At 39.3% G+C, this 27,205-nt stretch overlaps 1 protein-coding gene across 4 annotated transcripts; it reads left to right on the forward strand.

Annotated features, from left to right (window-relative positions):
• fez1 (fasciculation and elongation protein zeta 1 (zygin I)) lies at positions 1-27,205 on the forward strand. 4 transcript variants are annotated; one of them, XM_047380026.1, is made up of 12 exons: positions 1-131; positions 226-337; positions 865-921; positions 2,346-2,706; positions 9,136-9,223; positions 13,064-13,150; positions 13,963-14,128; positions 22,440-22,747; positions 23,471-23,551; positions 25,901-25,976; positions 26,060-26,125; positions 26,235-27,205. In XM_047380026.1, the coding sequence occupies exons 4-12, from the start codon at positions 2,375-2,377 to the stop codon at positions 26,249-26,251; spliced, it is 1,221 nt and encodes a 406-aa protein (XP_047235982.1). In that variant the 5' UTR covers positions 1-131; positions 226-337; positions 865-921; positions 2,346-2,374; the 3' UTR covers positions 26,252-27,205. The 4 variants fall into 4 exon arrangements, with proteins under 4 accessions (XP_047235982.1, XP_047235979.1, XP_047235980.1 ...); XM_047380023.1 differs by lacking the exon at positions 865-921; XM_047380024.1 differs by having other exon boundaries at positions 71-337.

Below are 27,205 nucleotides of genomic sequence, written 5' to 3' on the forward strand. Positions count from 1 at the left end.
GGGAGGGATGGGGGAATGATGTCATCAGAGGCCCAGCAGTGCGCAGGCTCCGTTGGTGCTGGGCTGGCTGCCTATTGATTGGAAAACAACGGGCTGTGGGAGGACGGATAAGGGTGGCTGTGGGCAAACGGGTGAGGAAAGAAGCACAGATCAAGCATTGCCACGCTGTCGTCTTTAGCTCTAATTTGTTTTCTTCTTCCTCTTTCACACTGTAATGAATGTAAGTTCTGCTGCTCATCACTGGCTTTTACTGCGAGGAGAAGAACAGATCTTCCTGGTCTGAGAGGATTTTGCACACACACAAAGCCAGAATAATCAGCGGTTCATCTAACTGCAGGTAATCACTGTTTTTACTCAATTACATCCATGACTCTCCTGTCTGTTCATTGAGTTCTGACCTCTGTGTGCATCCTTTTTGCCGTCATCATTGTCTTGTAACCATGGTTTCCTCCATCTCCCCTTCCTCTCTCCTCACTGCTCCTCTTTCCCTCCCCCACTGCCTCATTTTCTTCTTCCTCTGATGAGCTGAATGCACTTGTTTCTGTCTAATTTCCAATAACTGCTTTAAGACTTAACAGGATGAACAGCTGCTTTGTAAAATTTAAGCACATTTTTTTTTTTTAAAAGCCACATTAAAAAAAGAACAACAAATTCCTTCGACCTTGCTGTTTCCCATTGAAATCACAGCTTTTAGCTGAAAAATAACCTGTTTCTGCTGCTATTATAAAACGATACAAAGTAAAACAGGGAATGGTTCTGCAGTGTATTTTATTGTTAAAACAATGAACAAATTTGCTTGTGTGAAAGCAGAATAAATGCTTTGGATCTATAACCACAGGTTTATTGTCTCATTCATACCTGCAGGCTTGTGAAGCAGGGAGACTCACCTGAGACCATCACACACTCCAAAAGGCACATCCAGTAAAAGGCTGACACAAAAACCATAGTAACCCCTTCCTTTAAGAATATGTTAGTGATGTTATGTTGGAGGGATTCCATGTTTGGTTGGCTTACCTGAGTGAGCAGTAAATAAATAAGCAACACCAAGAGCAGAATGGGCTTTTGGCTTTTATCTTTTATTTTAACTATACGACATTTTTTAAATGGTATCTTGTAGAATGGGTTTCTCAGGCAGAAATAAAGCCAACTACCAATTTTTAGGTTTGTTTTCCTTATTTAGCTAAACACATTTTCCAAACTGATTGCAATGTCAGTCAGAAGTTATCATGTACAATCTGCCACTAAACATAGCAGGAGGATTCCTTCCTATACTTACAGGATTTTATTTGTGCAGAATTGTCTGGGCAGAAACATTTGAAATAATCAACTCTGTGCCAAGTCTGACAGATACATTTAAAAAGAACAGAAACAAACTAGTATGACAGCAGCACAGCATGATGAGAAAAACAGGGAGACAGTGAAAGACGATATCCGGCTGCAGATGGAGCAGCACTTTGCTGAGTAGGGAGATGAGGAAGAAGAGGCTTGCACAAGCTTGTTTTTAAATGGACTGCCCTGTGCTCACCCACTTAGGCCAGGCCACGGTCCAGCAAAGCACATAGGATGAAATGTAGGCCTCTGTGCAGTAATGACACTGCATCAAAGAGCCTGGCCAGGGTTTGACTGTTGTTTAATTGGGTTGAAAATGTATAAATGCTTCTTGTTTTTTGAGGGCTGTAGCTATTACTCTTTTATCATTTTTTGCTTTTATGATCAAATATCTATTCCAAACTATAGGAAGCTCTTTAATTATGTTTGACAGTCACACTTAGCTGGACATTAACTTTTAAAACTGATGTTTTTTGCCCTGAAACTAGAAAAGAGGTCTAAATCCAGTTTTAAAACTGCATTATAATTGCTGAATTATGAATAATAAATGGCATATTTCTAATGCACACATTTTAAGTGAAATTCAGACTAGTACAATGAGAGCCTGGCTGTAATTTATGGTGGACTCTGAAAATGTTCATTTGATTTCATGCCCCAGAATCTTTCACACCTCATCATTTCAGTCCCAGTAGGGGCTTTTAATTAGCTGTGGTTTACCAGTAAAGCCAACTGGTTGGGCTCCCTTTGGGACCTGGTCCCCTTCTGGCACACCTACCTTCATGTCTTCTTTGTCTAGACATCATGGTGCCAGTCCAGATGAGGCAAGGCAGACATGATTTAGGAGGCAGTATATAAATCCTTAGGGGCAAACAAATATCCTCAAAGACAGCTAAGCTCTGATTGATCTTCTCCTGTGTGCTATAGGCACCTTCAGGGGTTAATGATTGAAGCAAATTTTTGACAATATTCAGCAAACTGAGTCCATTAAACTGTACTTAACTTCTGTTTGGTGTAAGGACAAGACACCAACCTGCCAGGGGACACTATGGAAGCCCCTCTTGTGTGCTTGGATGAGGAGTTTGAAGACCTCCGGCCCTGCCGGATGGATGACCAGGACCATTTGGCTCTTAACCACTCTCCCTACTCCACCACCACAATCACCACTGTCCCTCTGGCTTCCATCACCCGTGAGGACTTCTCCGAGCTGGAGAACTTCTCTGAGATGATGAGCTTCAAGTCAATGGAGGACCTGGTCAACGAGTTTGATGAGAAACTCAATGTCTGCTTCCACAACTACAACACCAAGACTGAAGGCCTGGCACCAATACGTAACCAGTCACACAACCAGGAGGATGATGAACAGCTGCAGGACGAAGAGTAAGTTACTGACACAAAACCTCTGACGAATGGTCAACCTTCAGACATTTTTTGTCTTGTTCTCTTACTGTTTAGTTAGGGCTGGTCACTAAAGAATTAGCAGTGCTTACTTTGGTTTATGGCCAGAAAAGGACAATTTGGTTTCTATTTAATCTGATGTTGGAAATACAAGTTTGCTTAAAAGAAGGTCAAACAAACTGATTAAAAAAAGAGAAAAATAAAGATAAATAAAAACTGGTGCTGTTAGAATTCCCATACATAATTAGATATATGACTAATCCACATTTTCAGTTTAGTTATTTCTTATTTTTTATTTTCTCTTTATATATTTTGTTTCTTGCTTCTCCAAAGCTTCGCTGATGTTTCTGTGTAGTGCAGAATAATAACAAGATGATAGCTTGATAATACTCCAAAACAGTCGTTCACCCATGACAGCAGAAACTGACAAACCATCCAGTCATATAAACGAGTGATTTATTGTAATATTTCCAAGAACCTTACCACTTAACATAAATGTTTTTTAACTATACGTAGCTTTTCCTAATTCATCACACGAGATGGAAAATGATGGACAGGAAGACAATATTCATACAGTCATGATAAAAAGAAGCCACATTTCCAATCATTTCTCAGTTTTTAACATCTGGGAACATAAAACAAATGATCTGGTCTTTACCAGGTTTTAAAATAGTTCAAATCTACCCTCAGGTGGTCAAAAATATAACAAATTCTGCCCTACCAATATTTGGTAAGAACAAATTGTGTAAATGGAAAGACTGTGTGTAAAAAATTACTTAAACCCTTACTGTTTTCATAGGATTTAGTGTGTGCCCCTGTCTAAAACCAGTTTGCAAGACAGAACAAGACAGTTTGCTCTTGAGTATACAGATGTCAGCTCATGTCAAGGAAGAAAGACTTCAGAAAGACATAGAAAAGTAGCTGTTGCTGTTAAGGCCAATATTCAGCACATTTACCTCACTGTACAGCGTTCATGTAATGCAAGACACCGTGCAGAGTTTGAGTTCCATCTCAAACACTACATGATGACACAATTAGAGATGGACAGAACAAGCATAGCTTCTTTGGTAGGGTTACCAAATTAAAGCTTCCACTCTTTAAAAAGAATATGGCAGCACGGCTTAGATTAGCAAAATTGTATCTGAAGTAACCAGAATTCTGGATAAGTGCTCTTTGGATGGATGAAACCAACGTACAGATGTTTGGCCATAAGACACAGCTGAAAGTTTGGCAAAAGCAATCAGAGCCTATCAATAAAACATGTCAGCAGTCAAACACGGAGGCATGGCGATTTGAGCTTGTTTTGCAGCCTCAGGACCGGGGAAAACAGTTAAATCTGTTTACACCCGTGCTCCACAGTGAGGCAAAGTGTCCAACAGCTCAAGCTTTACTTAAACTGATTCATGAAGCACAACAATATTTACAACAATGTTGTAAAGCATACTGAGTCAACATTCTTTGACTTTTGATTAACATGATGTGGGATACTTATGAAGTCATACAGAGAATGGCTACTTCAAGTTATTGTTGCTAAATCCCATGGTGTCCTTATTGTTTCCACATATAGATTCTCCATATTGATTTAGTCTTTGTTGAATCAGTAATGACAGTGTTTGGTTTGTTTTTGTTCTCTTCAGTTTAGATTTCTGAGAACCTGGTGAACCTGGTTTCCAGATAGGTAAACCCTTAGAACTGAAGGAGGGTGTACTTTCTTTCTCCTATGACTTTGTAGCAGTCATTCTGTAACTGGGATCCATTTAGCTCCCAGCAGGTGAATATGAGTGATTTAAACCTATGGCTGAACACTGTAGCCACATCTAACTTTGAAAACAGCTCACAACCACATTACAGAAAGGAAGATCAAGCTTCCTGGCTGGGAGGGCTTAGTTGGAAATTAACAGTAGATTTGTACATTTGGAAATGTTTCATTTCAAATAAAATATATAGTGGCTGTAATTATAAAAGGTTTCCATTGAGATTCAAAGTCAAATAAAGATGATTAGTGTTCTCTGTTAATGTAAAGCTTAGGGAATTATGCACCATAAATTTGTGTGTGACTTAATATGCCCATATCTTGATGTGCTATGGTTGTTAGGGAGCACAAAAAGGAAAAATATTTATCTGTTGACAAATGTGTCTATTTCATTGAGTTTAAGGTTTTGATAATGTAATGCCAACATACTAAAAACAATATATTATTTGGTTTTCAACTGTTCTAAAATAACAGATATATGTCTTGATATGTTATGTCTTGATTTATTTTGTCATGCAAATGCATAAAATACATTGATGAATAGTCAGTCAGTCATTTTCTACCGCTTATTCCATAGTGGGTCACGGGGTAGCTGGTGCCACCTCCAGCAGTCTATGGGTGAGAGGCAGGGTACACCCTGGACAGGTCGCCAGTCCATCGCAGGGCAACACACAAACAACCATGCACACACTCATTCATTCATACACCTAAGGACAATTTAGAGTTACCAATTAACCTAACAGGCATGTCTTTGGACTGTGGGAGGAAGCCGGAGTACCTGGTGAGAACCCACGAATGCACGGGGAGAAAATGCAAACTCCATGCAGAAAGACCCCTGGCTGGGAATCAAACCCAGGACCTTCTTGCAACAGTGCTACCAACTGCGCCACCGTGCAGCCCCTAATGATGAATAGTTTGTGTGTAAATATTCTTAAGTATTTCTAAACATTATGGACTTTTATTTATTTTATATACTTTATTATGTTTTCTACTCTTTTTTTTCGTGATTTGTTAATCTACACAATCTAATAGTTGTTGGTAAGGTAAACAATTTTAAATGAAGACATTTTTGCTATTTTCTACAATGATTAACAGTAATTAACATTGTTATCAAACATAATAAATTGCATCACCTCTAATATGACATTACAGTGGTTATTATCCCATTAGAATTAAGTTTACTGAGGGGAACTTGTACCACTTTGTTTCCATGTGAGCCCCTGAAAAAGCTTCCCTTTAACGAAACAGTTAGGACACCATTCCCCCAACTCTTTCAAAGGGCTAACTGATGGACATCAGGCGAAACAAGATTCAGCCTTTGACTTAAACCCTTAATTAATTAAATTTATTTATTCATTTATTGTCATTCAGAGATGGACTTGTTGGTGTGTTTCAGATCAGTGTCCTGCAGCACAACCAACAATTCCACTTAAACATAAGGTCACAAATGGATGTTGGAACATTTGCCCTCAGCAGAATTTATGGTTCTGTCAATTACGGAAAATTGTCAAGGTTTTAAACAAGCTGAGCAGCAAGTTGTTTATCTAACATTCCGTGTTGGCATCATGTCAGATGAAATGGGATACACAGTTTCATAAAGTTGCATATTTCTGTGTACACTTGGATGAATGTATGTCTGGTGTAATAGTGCTTTGAATGGTTTGTATGAGTCAAAAATGCTATATAAGTTCAGTCCAATTTTGTTTTCTTCTGTGACCTCCCAGATTTGTGTGAGTTGTTAATGCCATCTTGAAGTAATTTCAGAAAGCCAAGTGCGTCTGGGAAATTTCCTCATCATTTGGATTAACACTTTAGTTCCTGCAGTGCAGCAAGCCTTAGAAATGTTTGTAAGCCTCTCCAGACTAATAGATATCAATAACTTTGTTTCTTATCTATTGTTGAATTTCTTCAGATTGGGCCAGTGTTGTTTCTTGACATCTTTTAGCCTACTTCACGTTGTCGGACAGGTTCTATTTAAGGGATATCTTGATTCTTCAGGCCATGCAGTAATCAGTTCCGATTATGGCTACTGAAACTGAAACAAAACATGTTGTCAATCCCAGTTAATTGATGATTTATCAATATTTTACATGGTGCCAGGTTGGTTTGGATAGTTTGTTTTTCGCTGAATAATTGAAATAATCGTTCATAAACTACATTTGTAATAAATAAAATGATCTGTCTGTCTGATATTGAAATTGTTTCTGATGCTCTGATTTTGACGAATAGCAAGACAGAAGACATCTGTAAGGGGATAAATGAGCACCGACTGCTCATTGAGTTTTACAATCATACATATACTCAGGAGCGTTTAGGGAGAACTGGGCTTTAAACATTGTAGCATTTCAACATTTTGATGTATTACAGTATTAAATATGAGTCATAATACAATCACAAAAGACATACATATTGATATAATAGAATAACACTTTTAGAGTGACAGCACTCAGACAATGAATATCTATTAATTTCCTTTTAAGGCTAATCACTTGGCAACACAATGTTTTGCTGCCATTCTGTCATTTCATAACACTCAATGGGGCCAAAGCAGTAGATCAGTTGCACAGAACAAAAGCTCAAATGGTTCTTCACGAAGAACACAATGTACCAAAACAATCAGTCAGTCAACAACCAACTCTCTCCGCCACCTTGTTGAGCTGCATGCTGAGTTATTCAATGAGAATGTTCCTACACCTCAGTTAGCTTTGGCTCTGTTTCAGGCATGCCCTTTCTACCAGCTGATTGCCAGACCCTCCTCCTTTGAGTGTGTAAACTCTGAGGCACAAATACAGATGCAGCTGCGCTTTGTGAAGCCGGATCATGCTAAATATAGCCTGATTTTGAAGTGAGAAGAGAGAGTTTTAGGAAATAAATGTCAGATTCCAAGCAGTGTTGAACTGGAGTAAGGAGAACCTCTATCAATGAATACAGCTTCCGAGAGCACAAAAAGAGCCCTGTGTGTGTAAATATGGCTGATGCAACTTTTAGCACACAAATTGGAAGTAGGACTAGTGCAGGGGCCCAGATTATTGGATAAACTCATGATTTTATGTTTTTCATAGCCATCTATGTGCTGCAGAGTAAAACATAAAGATATCAAGTACTCTCAATCAGGTGTTATTTTGTCCCATCAATGCTACTTAGACACAGGCTACAAGCATTTATTAATAGAAACTGAGACAGTATTGATGTTCTGGGTGCTGACTGGATCGTATGACATACAGGAAACAATTCTGCTTCATCTGATTCAACAGAAAATCAGCAGGTACACAAACCAGCAGAAATCCTTTACATTATTCTGCTGTATGGTTCAGAACCCATCCTGGCACGTTCTGACCTAATCCTTGCAGTTGCTGCCTCGTACAAGATATAGCAGAATCCAACAAGCTGATGGAAAGTAGAGCATTAAACAGAATGATTGCTCTTCAGTGGCTACAAGCCAACAAACACAGCAGGACAGCTTCGTAACATGGAGTTTCAAACCCTGCAGGACCAACAACACCAGGACAGAGTCATCAAAAATCTCATATTAGTGTTTTGGATCAGCTGAAGGCTTTTTACTGCATTTTTTTTTTTACTTTCTAATAGTGATGCATTACAGTAGTCCAGCCTTCAAGTAACAAATGCATAGACTAGTTTTTCAGCATCACTTTGGAAGAGGATATTTCTAATTTTGAAAATATTATGGATGTGAAAGTAGGAAATCATAGAAGCTTGTTTAGAATGGGATTTAAATGATTTAGATATTCTGGTACAAAACAACACCAAGGGTATTTACGTTATGACTGGAGGCCAATTTAATGCCACCCAGAATAAGCAAAAAGTCATGCTGCAAGTCACTGACTAGATGCAATCTGCTGGGTTTCCTTAGATAGAAAAACTTTTTATCCAATTTGAATAAATAACTGAATCTGACTGCACTGTTCAATGGTTAGGATTAATTGGAATGTATGTACCTGACTTTTGTGAAGTGCCTTGAGACAACGTGTTGTGAATTGGCGCTATATAAATAAACTGAATTGAAAAAATTTTATTGAATAAAATGACATCATCAACCTAGGTAGAATGTATGAACCGATATGTATTTTTTAATTTATAGGCGGATAAAAAAAAAAAAAAAAATCATTCCCAACCTTTCTTTCTGGAATGATGTATTGAATCTTTGACTTGCTGTCTGCAGCCTTGGCATAGTGAGTGGTGAGGTAATCTGCCATCTGAATGGACTCCACTGTGTTCTGTGTGCCAGTGAGAGCAGGGCAGCAAAAGAAGGAAAAAAACAAACAAAAACTCCAAGACTCTCCCAGTTCTATTGTTGCTCCTCAGAGGATCGGCTCCAACAAGCTGCAGAAAGTGACCGCTCGGCACAATGATGTGAGAAGCTTTATTTTAATCTCAGCTAAAGACACCTTTAAACAAAATCTCTTTTGCAAAGTTTCTTTGCACTGGACTAACCTCCTTGATTTGTTATATTGAAACACTGAGCAGCAGGTTGCTGAAGACATGACTGACTTAATATTTTCTAACGAAGCTGGAAAACTTGTTTGAGGATTACCCCACTACTGGGTTGAGGCCTGAGGTGAAATAATGTCCATCTCTGTTGTCAGGCTTACTTTTCTCAATATTTCCTCTTGAGAATGTTTGTATGTTTTGCATTGCAGAGTGTGGGATGCTCTAACTGACAACTACATCTCCACCTGGGACGGCCCTAACTTTGAGGGACTTAACGGCAATATCTCTGACCACGAGGTACATACTCTTTATTTGGTCTCTGCAATTTAAATCTAGAGGTTGACTGTTTATTTTGGAAATTTCTACTGAAATTTGTACTTGTTCTTTTTATTTTTTGTCATTAGGTTTATGGATATATATACATGTGTATGTGTGTGTGTGTAATATAGATATGTGTGTATAAATAGATATACATATATATCTAGATACTACCAATAAAATGTGTTTTAAGAGTTTGGACGCCTTCTCAGTCACTGGTTTGTCTTCATTTGTATTCCTACCTCTGGGAACTCCTTCAAAACTGTTGAAAACCAGTTTAGGTGACCACCTCATGAAGGCCAAGGGTGTGCAAAACAAAAGTCAAAGTAAAGGGGGACTATTTAGAAGAATTTAAAAAATAAAAGATGTTTGTTGTCACATAATTCCATATACTTTTGCTTCATAGTTTTCATGTCCTCATGTATCTGCAATGTAGAAAGTAATAAAAGTAATAAAAAGCCATTGAATGACAAAGGTGTGTCCAAACCTTTGACTGTCTTTATATACACCCGGCCGCTTTATTAGGTACACCTGTCCAACTGCTCGTTAACGCAAATTCTTATCAGCCAATCACATGGCAGCAACTCAATGCATTTAGGCATGTAGACATGGTTAATACAATTTGCTGCAGTTCAAACCGAGCATCAGAATGGAGAAGATAGGTGATTTAAGTGACTTTGAACGTGGCATGGTTGTTGATGCCAGACGGGCTGGTCTGAGTATTTTAGAAACTGCTGATCTACCGGGATTTTCACGCACTACCATCTCTAGGGTTTACAGAGAATGGTCCAAAAAAGAGAAAATATCCAGTGAACGGCAGTTCTGTGGGTGCAAATGCATTGTTGATGCCAGAGGTCAGAGGAGAATGGCCAGACTGGTTACAACCAAGGCATGCAGAAGAGCATCTTTGAACACACAACACGTCAAACCTTGAGGCGGATGGGCTACATCTGCAGAAGACCACACCGGGTGCCATTCCTGTCAGCTAAGAACAAGAAACTGAGGCTACAATTTGCACAGGCTCACCAAAATTGGACAATAGAAGATTGGAAAAACGTTGCCTGGTCTGATGAGTCTCGATTTCTGCTGCAACATTTGGATGGTAGGGTCAGAATTTGGCTTCAACAACATGAAAGCATGGATCCATCCTGCCTTGTATCAACGGTTCAGGCTGGTGGTGGTGGTGTAATGGTGTGGGGGATATTTTCTTGGCACACTTTGGGCCCCTTAGTACCAATTGAGCATTGTGTTAACGCCACAGCCTACCTGAGTATTGTTGCTGACCATGTCCATCCTTTTATGACCACAGTGTAGCCATCTTCTGATGGTTACTTCCAGCAGGATAACCCACCATGTCATAAAGCACAAATCATCTCAGACTGGTTTCTTGAACATGACAATGTGTTCACTGTACTCAAATGGCCTCCACAGTCACCAGATCTCAATCCAATAGAGCACCTTTGGGATGCGGTGGAACGGGAGAATCGCATCATGGATGTGCAGCTGACAAATCTGCAGCATCTGTGTGATGCTATCATGTCAATATGGACCAAAGTGTCTGAGGATTGTTTCCAGTACCTTGTTGAATCTATGGATTAAGGCAGTTCTGAAGGCAAAAGGGGGTCCGACCCGGTACTAGCAAGGTGTACCTAATAAAGTGGCCGGTGAGTGTATATACAGTACAGACCAAAAGTTTGGACACACATTCTCATTCAAAGAGTTTTCTTTATTTTCATGACTGAATATTGTAGCTTCACACTGAAGGCATCAAACCTATGAATTAACACATGTGGAATTATATACTGAACAAAAAAGTGTAAAACAACTGAAAATATGTCTTATATTCTAGGTTCTTCAAAGTAGCCACCTTTTGCTTTGATTACTGCTCTACACACTCTTGGCATTCTGTTGATGAGCTTCAAGAGGTAGTGACCTGAAATGGTTTTCCAACAGTCTTAAAGGAGTTTCCAGAGATGCTTAGCACTTGTTGGCCCTTTTGCCTTCACTCTGCGGTCCAGCTCACCCCAAACCATCTCGATTGGGTTCAGGCCCGGTGACTGTGGAGGCCGGGTCATCTGGCGCAGCACCCCATCACTCTCCTTCTTGGTCAAATAGCCCTTACACAGCCTGTAGGTGTGTTTGGGATGATTGTCCTGTTGAAAAATAAATGATGGTCCAACTAAACGCATGGAATAGCATGCCGCTGCAAGATGCTGTGGTAGCCATGCTGGTTCAGTATGCCTTCTATTTTGAATAAATCCCCAACAGTGTCACCAGCAAAGCACCCCCACACCATCACACCCCCTCCTCCATGCTTCACGGTGGGAACCAGGCATGTAGAGTCCATCCGTTCACCTCTTCTGCTCACTTACAAAGACACGGTGCTTGGAACCAAAGATCTCAAACTTGGACTCATCAGACCAAAGCACAGATTTCCACTGGTCTAATGTCCATTCCTTGTGTTCTTTATCCCAAAGAGTCTCTTCTGCTTGTGGCCTGTCCTCAGCAGTGGTTTCCTAGCAGCTATTTTACCATGAAGGCCTGATTCACACAGTCTCCTCTTAACAGTTGTTCTAGAGATGTGTCTGCTGCTAGAACTCTGTGTGGCATTGACCTCTTCTCTAATCTGAGCTGCTGTTAACCTGCTATTTCTGAGGCTGGTGACTCGGATTAACTTATCGTCCGCAGCAGAGATGACTCTTGGTCTTCCTTTCCTGGGGCGGTTCTCATGTGAGCCAGTTTGTTTGTAGCGCTTGATGGTTTTTGCGACTGCACTTGGGGACACTTTCAAAGTTTTCCCAATTGTTCGGACTGACTGACCTTCATTTCTTAAAGTAATGATGGCCACTCATTTTTCTTTACTTAGCTGCTTTTTTCTTGCCTTTATACAAATTCTAACAGTCTATTCAGTAGAACTATCAGCTGTGTATTGTATCCACCTTCTGCACAACACAACTGATGGTCCCAACCCCATGTATAAGGCTTGAAATCCCACTTATTAAACCTGAAAGGGCACACCTGTGAAGTGAAAACCATTTCAGGTGACTACCTCTTGAAGCTCATCAACAGAATGCCAAGAGTGTGCGTAGCAGTAATCAAAGCAAAAGGTGGCTACTTTGAAGAACCTAGAATATAAGACATATTTTCAGTTGTTTCACACTTTTTTGTTCAGTATATAATTCCACATGTGTTAATTCATAGTTATGAAAATAAAGACAACTCTTTACAACTCTGTACTGTATATATATATATATAAACATATATATATATGTATAGATCTATCTATATAGATATAGAGATAGATATAGATATAGATATCTCTATATCTATATATAGATATATATAGAGTGCTACAGGAGATCCTTCCTGCCCACAGCCATGAGCATCTACAACGGCTCTTTGAGGAAACCTTCATAATATGAGCTATAACAACATTTAATTTCCCTTTGGGATTAATAAAGTATTTTTGAATTGAATTGAATTGAATATAGATATATAGATATATATATATATATATCTATATATCTATATATATGGGAAAGGGTTAAGCTTAGTCTTAAAAGTAGACAGGGTTCATGGAACACAGGATCATGAAGAGTCATGTCCAGGACTACTGTTAGTACCAAACTCCTTGATGTTTAAATCCTACCTATAGGGAAATATAACAGTATCTGTAAAATATTTGAAGTCCTGAAACAACTTGGTAGAGTGTTTTCTGAGAATGGAGTCCTAGGTGGAACTGTTTTGTATTGAGCTTGTTGTTCTACTAGCTAGAATAAACCTTTAATATTTGGGGCACAATTTTCTCCTGATCTTCAGATCCATGAAAAAGAGGAAGAGGAGATGAATGAGAAGAATGAGAATGCCAACTGCATAAATGAAGAACCTTTGATTACAGCAGATCAGGTCTGTTTGTGACATGAAGTAATATGGATGATGTGACTTTAAAATTTGATGTACTTATTGATTTTAAGAACTGTTTGCTTGTTGTTTGCACAACTAATGCAGAGAGAACATGTATATGCCTTTTTATTAAAAGCATAAACATTATTTTATAGGGTTCCAGGCTCATGAACATGAATAAATCAGAACATAATGATTCCTCTGGAGCCTGTACTGGGACATAGTCGGTTACTTTGAGGGAGCTGCTCTGTCAAGTACAGGTTCAGCAATTATCAAAGCACTGTACCACTGATCAGTCAGTTCACTCGGAACATAGAAAAGTCAGTGGTGCATGGACCATTAGAAATTCAATGTGAGTGACGGATGTTTTGTGGCTATGTCAGAGTCTAAGGTTATCTGAGCTTGTAAGCTTTCTCTCAAAACATTCTGTGCTGCTGACTTCAGTAGATCTGCCTTTTTCTTTATTAAATCACCATAATGACTTTGCTACCTTTAATTCAAAACAAACGGTGCAAACCTCTTTGCCTCCAATCTTCTCTGCTTTGGACCTTTACATCACCTCCAATGAAAATAGTGCTATGCCAGGGTAGTGTTGGGCTGATCCAGCTGCTCAGACAGCTGTCTAACTAACACCACTGTTGCTGTACCTTGCTGCAGTCTGTGCATGCATTAATAATGGATAACATGAATGACTATGAAGGAGGCGTTTGGCATCTCACTGGCTACTCACAAATGGATATAGCTGTGTGCACTTAACCATTCCCAAATCTTTTTCTTTGCCCAACCCTCCCTGCATTTATCTCTCTCTCTCTCAGGTAATTGAGGAGATAGTTGAGATGATGGAGAACTCTCCAGATCCTGGTGAAACTGAGGAGGAGGATGAGGAGGAGAGCAGCCTCTGCTCCTCCAGGACCAACCCCTCCTTGTTGGAGGAGATCAGGCAGTTGTCACAGGCCTCCAACAACAACTGCTCCTATGAAGGTAGAGTAGAAAATGATCCAGGTTCCTGTTTTTTTTAAATTGGGCAACACTAATTCAGATTTGTTAGATTTTTTTTTTTTACACTTTGGGATTCATCATCACGTCTGACCTACACTGAAGAAATTATCTTTGAGGTCAAGGGTTTTAAAGTATAAATGTTCTGGTCTTTATTAGGTTATACTAAATCATGTAAACAAAATCACACATCACAGGTTTGTTACTTATTTAACAAAGATGAAACCAAAATATAGAAGTCTGTGAAAAAGCTAAAACCCAACAAATAGGAAAAATACATAAAAACAATACTGTACATTCTTCACGAACAATTATAAGCTAGACTGTCCGTATAGCTGGGCAATTAAGAAAATGTATCTTGTATGAAAAATAAATAACTTTTTCAGAACTGTTTTTTTTTGTGATGGCAGTATTTGTTGCCTTGAAGTTAAGCTTTTTGACACATGTTTATAGTAATGTAATAAATTGTGCCTTCTGAAGTAGAGACGTCTGAGTTCCAAGTCCAAAAAATAATCCAGAATGCTTAATAAAGTGTAATTCTTACTTGGAAAAATTATGAATCTAGTCAAATCTTTAATGGCAGCCATGCATATACATGGTTTGTTATACCTAACTGTATCCATTTCATTACATCGGTGTCATACCTAGCACTATAAAATATCTACAGTGTTAACCCAAACGTTTACACTGAATAGAAAGACTAAAACACATAACCACTTTCCTCACTGACAATAAACCAGACTAAACTCAACCTTCTTCAGGTCAGTTAGGATTACCTAACTAAATATTTCTAAGAATCTGCTAAATGTCAGAATAATGAGAGAAAGAATTGTAAAAGAGATATGTTATTACTTCCTTCAGAAGTCAGAAGGTAACTTACTCTAAGAGTAAGTACCTTTAAACAATGGGGGAAAGCTCAGATGATAATGTCATTGCTTCTGATAGGTTCATTCAAACATATTTGAGTTAAATTGTTTAAACAGTTATATGCAAGGAAAAACATCATGGGAATGTCCAGCCATCATACTGTTCAGAAAGAAGATGGGTTCTGTATTCCAGAGATGAATGTTTGTGCAAAATGTCCGTCCTAACCTCAGAAGAAAACCTCCAGAAGCAACATAAAAAGCAAAATTACAGTTTTCAAATGCACTAAGGGACAAAGACCATAACTTTTTGGAGACATGACTTGTGGTCTAATGAAATAAAAAATGAAGTATTTGGCCTCAATGACCCTCGTTACATTGGAAGGAAAATGGTGGAAGTTGGCAAGCCTTAGAAAAAAATCTCAACTTTGAAATACGAGGGTAGTAGAATGATGTTGTGTGGATGTTTTGCAGCAGGAGCAACTGGTGAACTTCACAAAATAGATGGAATCATGAGGAAAGAACATTAATTCAATTCAATTCAGTTTTATTTATATAGCGCCAATTCACAACACGTCTCAAGGCACTTCACAACAGTCAGGTTCATACATTCCAATTAATCTTAACCATTGAACAGTGCAGTCAGAGTTAGTTATTTATTCAAATTGGATAAAAAGTTTTTCTGTCTAAGGAAACCCAGCAGATTGCATCCAGTCAGAGACTTGCAGCATTCACTCCTCCCAGATGAGCATGTAGAGACAGTGGACAGTCACTGGCGTTGTCTTTGCAGCAATCCCTCATACTGAGCATGCATGTAGCGACAGCGGAGAGGAAAAACTCCCGTTTAACAGGAAGAAACCTCCAGCAGAACCAGGCTCAGTGTGAGCGGCCATCTGCCACAACTGACTGGGGGTTTGAGAGAACAGAGCAGAGACACAAAGAGACTCCTTTAGTCGTTTCACCTAGAAAGAAAGAACAGATAAACTCTGAGCCAGTTTTCAAGGTTAAAGTCTGAAAGAGAGCACATATAATTAGTTACAGTTAAGCTCAGTCAATCACCATGTCTAGGAGAGAGAAAGGGTTAAACACTAAAAGACAGGGCTATGTGGTTCATCGGTAGAGGGTGAGCATTAAGTTGTTGCCAGCAGAAGCTCGGATGATTCCGTTCTCCAGAAAGGTGTCACAGGTAGACACAGAGAAAGGTCAGGTGTAGCCTCTAGGAAGAGAAAAGAGAGAACAAGGTTAAAAGCTGAAATAACAGCAAATAATGCAAAATTGGAGAGTAGTGTGAGAATGTAGCGAAGAGGGTGAAAAGGTCGTTATGTCCTCCAGCAGCCTATACCTATAGCAGCATAACCACACAGATAGTTTCAGTTCAGATTATTTTGTTAAACGGCGCTTATTTACAACAATGTCGTCTCAAGGCACCCCACAATGGGTCCCACTGATGGTCATTGTTATACTAAAAACCACAAGGATTGGGATACATCCCTCTCTCAGACTGATTATAACCATTGGAAAAGAGAGGGGGTCATACAGGTAGCAGAGATGGAGGGTGTGTTTGCACCTCCACCATAACTGAGCCGGTTTAGGCTAAACCTGACACCACCTCCAACCAACAGGGAGGGACGAAGGCTCCCTCCCTGATAACCTAAGCCACTAACTATAAGCTTTATCACAAAGGAAAGTTTTAAGCCTAGCCTTAAAGTGTCTGCCTCACGGACCAAAACCGGGAGCTGGTTCTAAAGGAGAGGAGCCTGATAACTAAAGGATCTGCCTCCCATTCTTCTTCTAGAGACCACCAGTAAATCTGCAGTCTGAGAACGAAGTGCCCTGTTAGGAACATATGGAACAATCAGATCTCTGATGTATGATGGAGCTACAGGGGTTGGACAATGAAACTGAAACTGGTTTTAGACCACAATAATTTATTAGTATGGTGTAGGGCCTCCTTTTGCGCCTAATACAGCGTCAATTCGTCTTGGGAATGACATATACAAGTCCTGCACAGTGGTCAGAGGGATTTTAAGCCATTCTTCTTGCAGGATAGTGGCCAGGTCACTATGTGATGCTGGTGGAGGAAAACGTTTCCTGACTCGCTCCTCCAAAACACCCCAAAGTGGCTCAATAATATTTAGATCTGGTGACTGTGCAGGCCATGGGAGATGTTCAACTTTACTTTCATGTTCATCAAACCAATCTTTCACCAGTCTTGCTGTGTGTATTGGTGCATTGTCATCCTGATACACGGCACCGCTTCAGGATACAATGTTTGAACCGTTGGATGCACATGGTCCTCAAGAATGGTTTGGTAGTCCTTGGCAGTGACGTGCCCATCTAGCACAAGTATTGGGCCAAGGGAATGCCATGATATGGCAGCCCAAACCATCACTGATCCACCCCCATGCTTCACTCTGGGCATGCAACAGTCTGGGTGGTACGCTTCTTTGTGGCTTCTCCACACCGTAACTCTCCCTGATGTGGGGAAAACAGTAAAGGTGGACTCATCAGAGAACAATACATGTTTCACATTATCCACAGCCCAAGATTTGCACTCCTTGCACCATTCAAACCGACGTTTGGCATTGGCATGAGTGACCAAAGGTTTGGCTATAGCAGCCCGGCCATGTATATTGACCCTGTGGAGCTCCCGACGGACAGTTCTTGTGGAAACAGGAGACTTGAGGTGCACATTTAATTCTGCCGTGATTTGGGCAGCCGTGGTTTTATGTTTTTTGGATACAATCCGGGTTGGCACCCGAACATCCCTTTCAGACAGCTTCCTCTTGCATCCACAGTTAATCCTGTTGGATGTGGTTCGTCCTTCTTGGAGGTATGCTGACATTACCCTGGATACCGTAGCTCTTGATACATCACAAAGACTTGCTGTCTTGGTCACAGATGCGCCAGCAAGACATGCACCAACAATTTGCCCTCTTTTGAACTCTGGTATGTCACCCATAATGTTGTGTGCATTTCAATATTTTGAGCAAAACTGTGCTCTTACCCTGCTAATTGAACCTTCACACTCTGCTCTTACTGGTGCAATGTGCAATCAATGAAGACTGGCTACCAGGCTGGTCCAATTTAGCCATGAAACCTCCCACACTAAAATGACAGGTGTTTCAGTTTCATTGTCCAACCCCTGTAGATCATTAAGGGCTTTATATGTGAGGAGGAGAATTTTAAATTCTATTCTGGATTTAACAGGTAGCTAATGAAGGGAAGCTAAAATAGGAGAAATATGATCTCTCTTTTTAATTTTCATCAGAACTCTTGCTGCAGCATTCTGAATCAGCTGAAGGCTTTTAACTGCATTTTGTGGACATCCTGATAGTAAAGAATTACAATAGTCCAGCCTTGAAGTAACAAATGCATGGACTAGTTTTTTAGCGTCACTCCTGAATGTGATTTTTTTAATTTTGGCAATGTTCTGGTGGTGAAAGAAGAAAATCCTAGAAACCTGTTTAATACGGAATTTGAACATGTCCTGGTAAAAAGTAACACCAAGGTTTTTTCTTTATTACCGGAGGTCAATTCAATGCCACCCAGGTTAAGTGATTGACTAAGCAGTTTCTTTTTTTAAAGACTCCGTTCCAAAGACGATAACTTCTGTCTTGTCTGAATTTAGAAGCGAAAAATTTAAAGTCATCCAAGTTTTTATATCTTTAAGACATGCTTGTAGTCTATCTAACTGGTTGGGCTCATCAGGATTTATGGATAAGTAAAGCTGAGTATCATCAGCGTAACAGTGAAAATGTATCCTATGCTGCCTGATAATTTGACCTATTGGAAGCATATATATAGTAAAGAGAATTAGCCCAAGTACTGAACCCTGTGGTACTCCACAATTAACCCTGGAGTTTAAAGATGATTTATCATTTACATGAACTAACTGGAATCTGTCAGACAGATAAGATTTAAACCAGCCTGTCGCTGTTCCCCTGATCCCTACAGCATATTCCAGCCTGTCTAAGAGAATATCGTGATCGACTGTATCAAATGCAGCACTGAGATCTAACAGAACCAGTATAGACACAAGTCCATTATCTGAAGCCATAAGAATATTATTAGTGACTTTCAGCAGAGCTGTTTCAGTGCTATGATGAGCTCTGAAGCCTGACTGAAACTCTTCAAACAGGTCATTGTTGTGTAAATGCTCACACATTTGATTAGCAACTATTTTCTCAAGAATTTTAGATAAGAATGGAAGATTGGATATAGGTCTGTAATTTTTCAAGTCATCTCGATCAAGCGAAGGTTTCTTAAGTAAAGGTTTAATTACAGCTAACTTAAAAGCCTGTGGTACATATCCATTTACTAAGGATAGGTTAATCATACCTAAAATGGGGCTGGTAATCAGAGGGAACACTTCCTTAAATAATTTGGTTGGGATTGGGTCTAACATACAAGTTGAAGGTTTAGATTAAGCTAATATTTCTGATAACTCAGGAAGCTTCACAGGATCAAAACAGTCCAAACACAAATCAGGTTCTGCAGTTATTTCCAGTGTTGTCTCACTTGCTGAGGATGAAGTAATCATCTTCGGGAGTATGTCAAAGATTTTCTTTTTAATATAATCAATTTTATTTAAGTAGAATCCCATAAAGTCATGACTGCTAAGAGCTAAGGGAATGGATGTCTCAACAGAGCTATGACTCTGTGTAAGTTTAGCAACTGTACTAAAGAGAAACCTAGGATTATTCTTGTTCTCTTCTATTAATGATGAGAAATAAGCTGTTGTGGCTTGGCGACGTGTCTTTTTATACAACAGTAGGCTATTTTTCCAGATTAAGTAGGAATCCTCTAGTGTGTAGAGCGCCATTTTCTCTCCAATTTTGTAACATCGTGCTTTAAAGTATGCAGCTCTGAATTAAACCAAGTAGTTAGCCTCCTATGAATGATTACCTTCTTTTTCAAGGGGGCTGCATTGTCTAATGCATCACGCAATGATGAAGTAACACTAGGAACAAAAGAATCAATTTGTGAAGGGGCAGAAACAGAATTATTGCCCTCCACTGTGCTTTTCAGTGATAATGAGGAAATTAAAAGTGGAACAGATTCTTTAAAGGTTGTTACAGCATCGCCTGATAATGATCTACTATAATGAAATTTTCTTTCAGGTGTGGAGTACTCGGTTAAATTAAACTCAAAGGTTATTAAGAAATGGTCAGACAGGACAGGGTTATGAGAAAATATTGTTATGTCTTTACACTCAATGCCATATGCCAGCACAAGGTCCAGAGAATAAAGACAAAGGTGGGTAGGTTTGTTAATGTTTTGAGCAAAGCCAATTGAGTCTAAGATAGCATTAAAGGCTAAATTTAGGCTATCACTTTCAGCGTCAACATGAATGTTAAAATCCCCCACTATAATAACTTTATCTGTATTTAACACTAAATCAGATAAAAGGTCTGAAAACTGATCTAAAAATTGGGAGTAAGGGCCTGGTGGACGGTACAAAACAATAAACAGAAGGGGTTTTAGTGCTTTGCAATTTGGATGAGGAAAACTAAGGATTAAATATTCAAGAGTTGTAGCTATTGATTGGTCTGGGACTAGTCAATAAATCGGACTGAAAGATGGTTGCTACTCCTCCTCCTCGCCCAGTATTTCGAGGAATGTGGAAATTCAAATAATTAGTAGGAGTTGACTCATTTATAGTAACATAATCCTCTTGCTGCAGCCAGGTTTCTGTGAGGCAAAATAAATCAATTTGATTGTCACAAATCAGGTCACTAACTAGCAAAGTCTTTGAAGAGAGAGATCTTATGTTCAGTAAGCCACATTTAATTGTTTTATTTTTCTTTTCAGTCTGAGTTGTGTTTATTTTTATTAGATTTTCCTGATTTCCTCATTGTAGAGTATTTTTTCATCTATTCAATTTTGGCCGTGGGCAAGACACCGTCTTAATAGGGTAATGGGTGGGTAGCAGTACAGAAGCTGCAGAGAGGAGTGTTAAACTATGACCCTGCTTCCTGGTCTGTACCGTGGGTTGTCAGAGGTTTGGAGAACGAATAAATTCAGCCAGATTCCTAGAAAGAAGAGCTGCTCCATCCAAAGTGGGATGGATGCCGTCTCTCCGGATCAGACCAGGTTTTCCCCAAAATGTTCGCCAATTATCAATGTAGCCCACATCGTTTTCTTTACACCACCTAGACTGGAGACTCAGAGAGAGAAACAGCCGAACGGGTAGCCATGGTGGAGCTAAAGCTAACGCTAAACTAGCGACCCTTTACTACTACTAGAAAAAAGTCCCCAAACGTTAAATGCAGCAACAGAAAGTATGTGTTTTAACGTGCTAATGTATTAGGACAAGTAAGAGGTATTACAGGAGAGAGAAATCAGATCAAACGAGAGAGCCTTCACACACCAAACAATCCACCGAGTGCAACAGTGAAAACAGGAAGTGACGAATACGCCTTACCACGCCTGTCCAGCAGAGGAGCATCAACTCACATTCCTGACACCCTGACTGCCATTAGGTATCAGGATGAAATCCTTAGACCCATTCTGAAATGCTTCGCTGGTACAGGGGTTCCTAGGTTCCTCCTGGTGCATAATAATGTCGGACCTCAAGTCGCAAGAGTATGCAGGCAGTTCCTGAAGGAAAAAGGAGCTGATACCATTAACTGGCCTTCATGCTCCCCTGACCTAAATCTGAAAGAACATCTCTGGGACAACATGTTTAGGTCCATCCGAGGCCACCAGGTTGCACCTCAAACTCGCCAGGAGCCCAGTAATGCCCTGGTCAGGATCTAGGAGGAGATACCCAATTACACTATCCGTCATCTCATAAGGAGCTTCCCCCGACCTTGTCAGTCATGCATACAAGCACATGGAGACATACTGAGTACCATTTTAAGTTGCTGCAATACGAGCCTGCTGCATCAGTTTTACAGTTCAAATTTCTCAGTGACTTCAGATTAAGCCCTCTGTGGATGGCACATCCTTTTGTTCCTAAAACATTACCCATTACATATCAATATGGATATCCAGCATTACTTTTTTTCAATTGAGATCTGACGTGTTTTCAAAGTGTTCTTTTCATTTTTTGAGCACTGTTTTTGTATAGGAATCAAAAATGTGGAATCAGACATTTCGAGTCTTGATTTGATATTCAATGAGGATTTTTGGACCTTGTTTGTTTTGAACATTTATAAATGATAAAGATAATTTATTACCCAGTCTGATAAAAACTAGTTGTTGCCTTTTTACATTTTACCTTTCACTGGATTTCTTCTTTGTACAAATAGGAAACTGTCGCTGTATATTTAGGACTTTATTACAATTTTGTTGAGAGGCAAAACATTTTCTGTGTTTTCTGTAGAGTTTGATTGTAGACATGTTGGTTTTGTGACAGATTCCTGCTTACACCTTGCACACTCACACAGCCTTGCCTTTCGTCTGTTTCTTCCCCATCCGTCCTGCAGGCCTCAGCTGCATGCCTAGCTCAACTCTCGTTGAATTACTGCACAGAGTGGAGGCCACCATCCGTGAGTACTCAGAGGAGCTGGTCAGCCAGCTGGCTCGGCGGGATGAGCTGGAGTTTGAGAAGGAGGTGAAGAACACATTCATCACAGCTCTTATGGAGGTGCAGAATAGGCAGAAGGAGCAACGGGACAGCAGCAAACGTAAACGTCGTGACAAAGCCCTGAGTCTGCAGGGGGCCGGGACGGTGTCCTCCAATGGAGGGAACACAGGCTCAACCGGCCAGAAGACAGGCACCATGCCTGTTAAGGTAATGTTACAGAGTACAGGGCCATTCAGTGAATTTGAATATTATTGAAAAGTCAATTTATTATAGTAACTCAATTCACTAAGAGAAACATTAAATAGATTAATTCCACACAGACTGATGTTATTAAGCATTTATTTTCTGTAAATTATGATGATTTTCCACTTACAGCTTAAAAAACATAATATTTAAGATAAATGTTGTTTTTTTTTAAAAGTACTTTGTATTACAAGTTAATTTTATATAAGATAATTAAAGAAAGGTGACATCACAGAGTCTAATAGCTCTTTTTTTTCCTTCCCTGACTCTTCCCATAATGGATCTCAGGTCCATTAGACTCTAAATTATCTTATAGGAATGTCTATCTCCAGTAACAACCCAGTTCAGTCTACCCCTATTCATCAACTGACACATGGCTAATGGATTTTCCCTACATGCAATGCACAAACTATGGTTTTATCACGGATTGCATAATTCTGTGCTAATGCCAAGTAAATAAAGTAAAATGGTGTCTATGTCAATATACTAAACTATTAAATCTTACAGATGCAATATTTACTAGACATAAAAAATCTGATAGTAATGCCATACATAAATCTGCACAAATGTCAGGTTGTCTATCAGGTCTTGCAAAGAAAACATACAACTGGTTTGTAACAGTCACTCGGTGTGTGTGTGTGTGTGTGTGTGTGTGTGTGTGTGTGTGTTTGTGGTTCTGACCTGTAGCGTTTCAGCATGGAGGGCCTCTCCAACATCCTGCAGACGGGCATTAGACAGACATTTGGAAGCACAGGAAATGAGAAGCAGGTAATCTCAAGTAATACTGACTCATCATGTTAGTTCTCTTAGCTAAGGATAATTCAATTTTCAGTTCAATTCAGCTTTTCTACATAGTGCCAATGCACAATAAACATCACCTCAGGATACTTCACAAAACAAACAGATCCAAGTTATATTCAGAAATACTTAATTAATTCAGTCCAGTCGTATAGATAGATTCAAAGTAAATTACATACATTCCTATTTTACTAAGTTTTGAATATAAGCTAAATGTTTGGGGAGGTGATGTTAAAAATACTTAAATATTCTCTTTACCTCTTAGCTTCATTGGTAGGAGTGTACAGAAGCCAACTGCAGCCATAAATATTTTTCATGTGTTTTCTCGAGATAACAGGATAATTGTCTTGCTATTTCAGACCAACAAAGTTCATTTTGTGATTGATAGATGCGATAGTTACCTCGGGTAAAAAGCTTTGTTTTTGAGCTCATAATGTAGAAATGATTTATAAAACAGTGATATGTATCTTCTATTCACCTCTGATACAAAGATAATTATCCCATTATGTTGAGAAATCCACAGAGAAAAATGTCTTGCATTAAAAGCCTGTCAGCTTCTGTAGAAGTGTCTGGATTGACTGACTCAATGAAAGTCTTTTGATGAGTATAGACCACATGGTGTCTTCCACGCAACTGTTACCTGCTGTTTGGAAAATGTATTTGGGCCTTAAAATTAGGAGTGATAATAGTATATGATAATAGTATAAGCCAGAACCAGATGCAATTTTTGAAACAAGTGGTTTTAGGCAAACATTAGTATTATTTTTTAAAGGACCCCTAATGGCATCTTGGCATGTAAAAAACGTTTCATTTACTGAAAAAGTAAAACAATTTTTCAACAGAATTCTGAGAACACAATGCTACTTTAAGACTCTTCCTTATGAACTATATTCAAACAGTCTGAATTCATCTGAATGTAGGCTGACCCCTTGGTGCAACATTAAATCTTCAGGATTCATTAGGATTGTAAAGTTGGGTTTTTTGAGGCAGGTTTGAACAGTCATCATTCTACATGCAATATCTCTTTCCTGGAGTCTTCATTTTATTCCATGTTTATACCTCTTAAATTATTCCACATTTTCTCACGCCACAACCACAAACTTTCAATGCTTTTTACTGAGATTTTATATGACAGACATAGTATCGTAGTGTAATAAATAGTTTTCACTTTTTTCAAGTAAATGTCAGAAAAGTTTGGTGTGTATCTGTATTCAGCTCCTCAGTCAGTCATCTTCTATACCGATTCTTCCATAGTGGGTCACGGGGAAGCTGGTGCCTATCTACAACAGTCTATGGGCGGGAGGCAGGGTCAGTCCATAGCAGGGCAACACACAAACAACTATGCACACACTCATTCACACACCTAAGGGCAATTTAGAGACCAATTAACCTAACAGGCCTGTCTTTGGACTGTGGGAGGAAGTTAGAGTACCCGGTGAGAACTCACGCATGCACGAGGAGAACATGCAAACTCCATGCAGAAAGACCCCTGGCTGGGAATCAAACCCAGGACCTTCTTGCTGAAAGGCAACAGTGCTACCAACTGTGCCACGGTGCAGCCCCTCAGAGTCAGTACTTAGCAAAATATATTTTGGGTACAATTACGTGTCTGCACATTTAGAGACTGAAATTTTTACTCATTCCTCACTTGTTTCAGTTGTTGTGACAGTGTCAATGAAATGGGCATCTGGATAAATATCCTGAATCTCCTCACACCACCTGCAGCTCCTCCCATCACACTCATCCAGTCAACAGTCTGAGCTATTAATCAGTCTCTAACCATCTTGTTATTTGGGGAACAAACCATGTTTGGCTATTCTAGAAATACTTTAGAGATTGACTCTGCAGTGTAGTTTCCATCAATTGCTTGAAACAAAACACCTGTCCTGCATTGTGTTGACCATGTCAATAAAACAACACACAACAATGAGGTGGCAGTGGGTTGAAACGTCTGTATCTCATCAGCCTGAATTGCCATGAAATTCGTGTAGTGACTTTAAAAGTTAGTAAAACTCAAGAGTGACTCCAATAATAAGAACAAATCCTCCAAAAAAATAAAATTAATTCATGAAAAATGAGACACTAAGACAGTGCTCTTCTGCTTGTAGGATATGACTGCTCATGACCTTTCAGAACAACCCAACTAAGTACAACTTCAAAAACTCCAACCTTTCCCATTTTAAGAAGCTGCTGTTGTAAGTGTTTGTGTTCAGTGTTGTGTACTGCTGACAGTAAGATTAAATAATTTCATATCAAAAACACACCAGCTTCACCAATGCCTTTCCCTGATAAACACTCCGGACCCGCCCTTTGTTTCAGTATCTGAACACTGTGATTCCATATGAGAAGAAAACCACCCCTCCATCTGTGGATGACCTGCAGATGCTCACAAAAAGTAAGCGTCCATATAAGACTGATTGTGAGAATAATTCAAAAAGTTCTAAATATAAAATTACTATGAACCCTTTTTCCATACAGTTCTCTATGCCATGAAGGAAGACAGTGAGAAGGTGCCTACACTGCTGACTGACTACATATTAAAAGGTAAATATATCCTAATTTTTAATTAAACACTTTCAGAAAATCTGTGGGACATTAATAGCTTAATCTGGCAATAATGTTTCAACGTAGTTTGTTTTATCTTCCTATTCAGTCCTCTGTCCTACCTAAACAACCATCAGGCCAGGGGCCACAGTGTGACAGAGAAATCCACCCCCGAGGATTTTCCCAACTCTCCTTACATCTGGCCCAGTCTGCATGAGCTCCCCTCGTTTTGCCATTATCAACCATGGATTGTCACCATCCACATTATCTTATCCATCTAAACTACAACTACTGCCTCCTGCTGAGCTCACCTCGTCCTTTTTGGCACATTAATTTCAGGGCAGACAACAAAGTGGCTGCTGCCTACATAGCAATGGGGATGGTCAAATCCCACTTTTACAGGACTTCACTAATGGAGCATGACATGCTGGTTAACGATCACAAAAGATCACCTTGGTACAGGGAAACACTTCCAGATATCACTTCTCTCTTATCTTAATTTCACATCTCAACTTATTTTCATGTGTCCTCTGATGGAAATTGAGTTGCTAAGTTTTAACTGAATTCATTACAAAACTGTTAATCGCAGGATAATTGTTCTTTTCACCACAGACATACTGTCATCCATATAAAGTTCACTGTACGGAAAAAAGTGATTCATAAGAATACAAAAGCCATGCACCTTTGTCTCCCAACTCAGTACTGTAGTTCCTTTAGAATCAGAAGAAACACACTACTATTACGGGTGCAGTGCAGTGCATTACAAAGCTTCTTTCACGATGAATATCCAGTGCTCTTCAAACATTTTTGTAAATTTTTCATTTATTTTGAAATATTAATATATATATTCTGTTGTACATTTTCTACATTCATTTACTGTTACATCAGAGTGTGTTGCTCATGTTATTCCACTCTGCACAGCCACCTAGAGGTGTAAATCTGGTTCTTTTTTTTTTAAGTTCAGTGAATAATTGTGTATGTATTCACATATTGGCAGATTTCTGACTTCTTTTGCTCCATGTAGATGAATGTTACATTGCTTAATTGCTAATTCTAATAAACTTCTACCCTTAAAGCTAA

Source organism: Girardinichthys multiradiatus, chromosome 11 (genome assembly GCF_021462225.1).
Source record: "Girardinichthys multiradiatus isolate DD_20200921_A chromosome 11, DD_fGirMul_XY1, whole genome shotgun sequence".
Lineage (NCBI taxonomy): Eukaryota > Metazoa > Chordata > Actinopteri > Cyprinodontiformes > Goodeidae > Girardinichthys > Girardinichthys multiradiatus.

Excerpts from the sequence above, each read along its gene's own strand:
- fez1 (XM_047380026.1), top strand. The coding sequence starts at position 2,375 with ATGGAAGCCCCTCTTGTGTGCTTGGATGAGGAGTTTGAAGACCTCCGG. Across the intron at positions 13,151-13,962 it reads CTTTGATTACAGCAGATCAG|GTAATTGAGGAGATAGTTGA; the intron begins GTCTGTTTGTGA and ends TCTCTCTCTCAG. Across the intron at positions 14,129-22,439 it reads CAACAACTGCTCCTATGAAG|GCCTCAGCTGCATGCCTAGC; the intron begins GTAGAGTAGAAA and ends TCCGTCCTGCAG.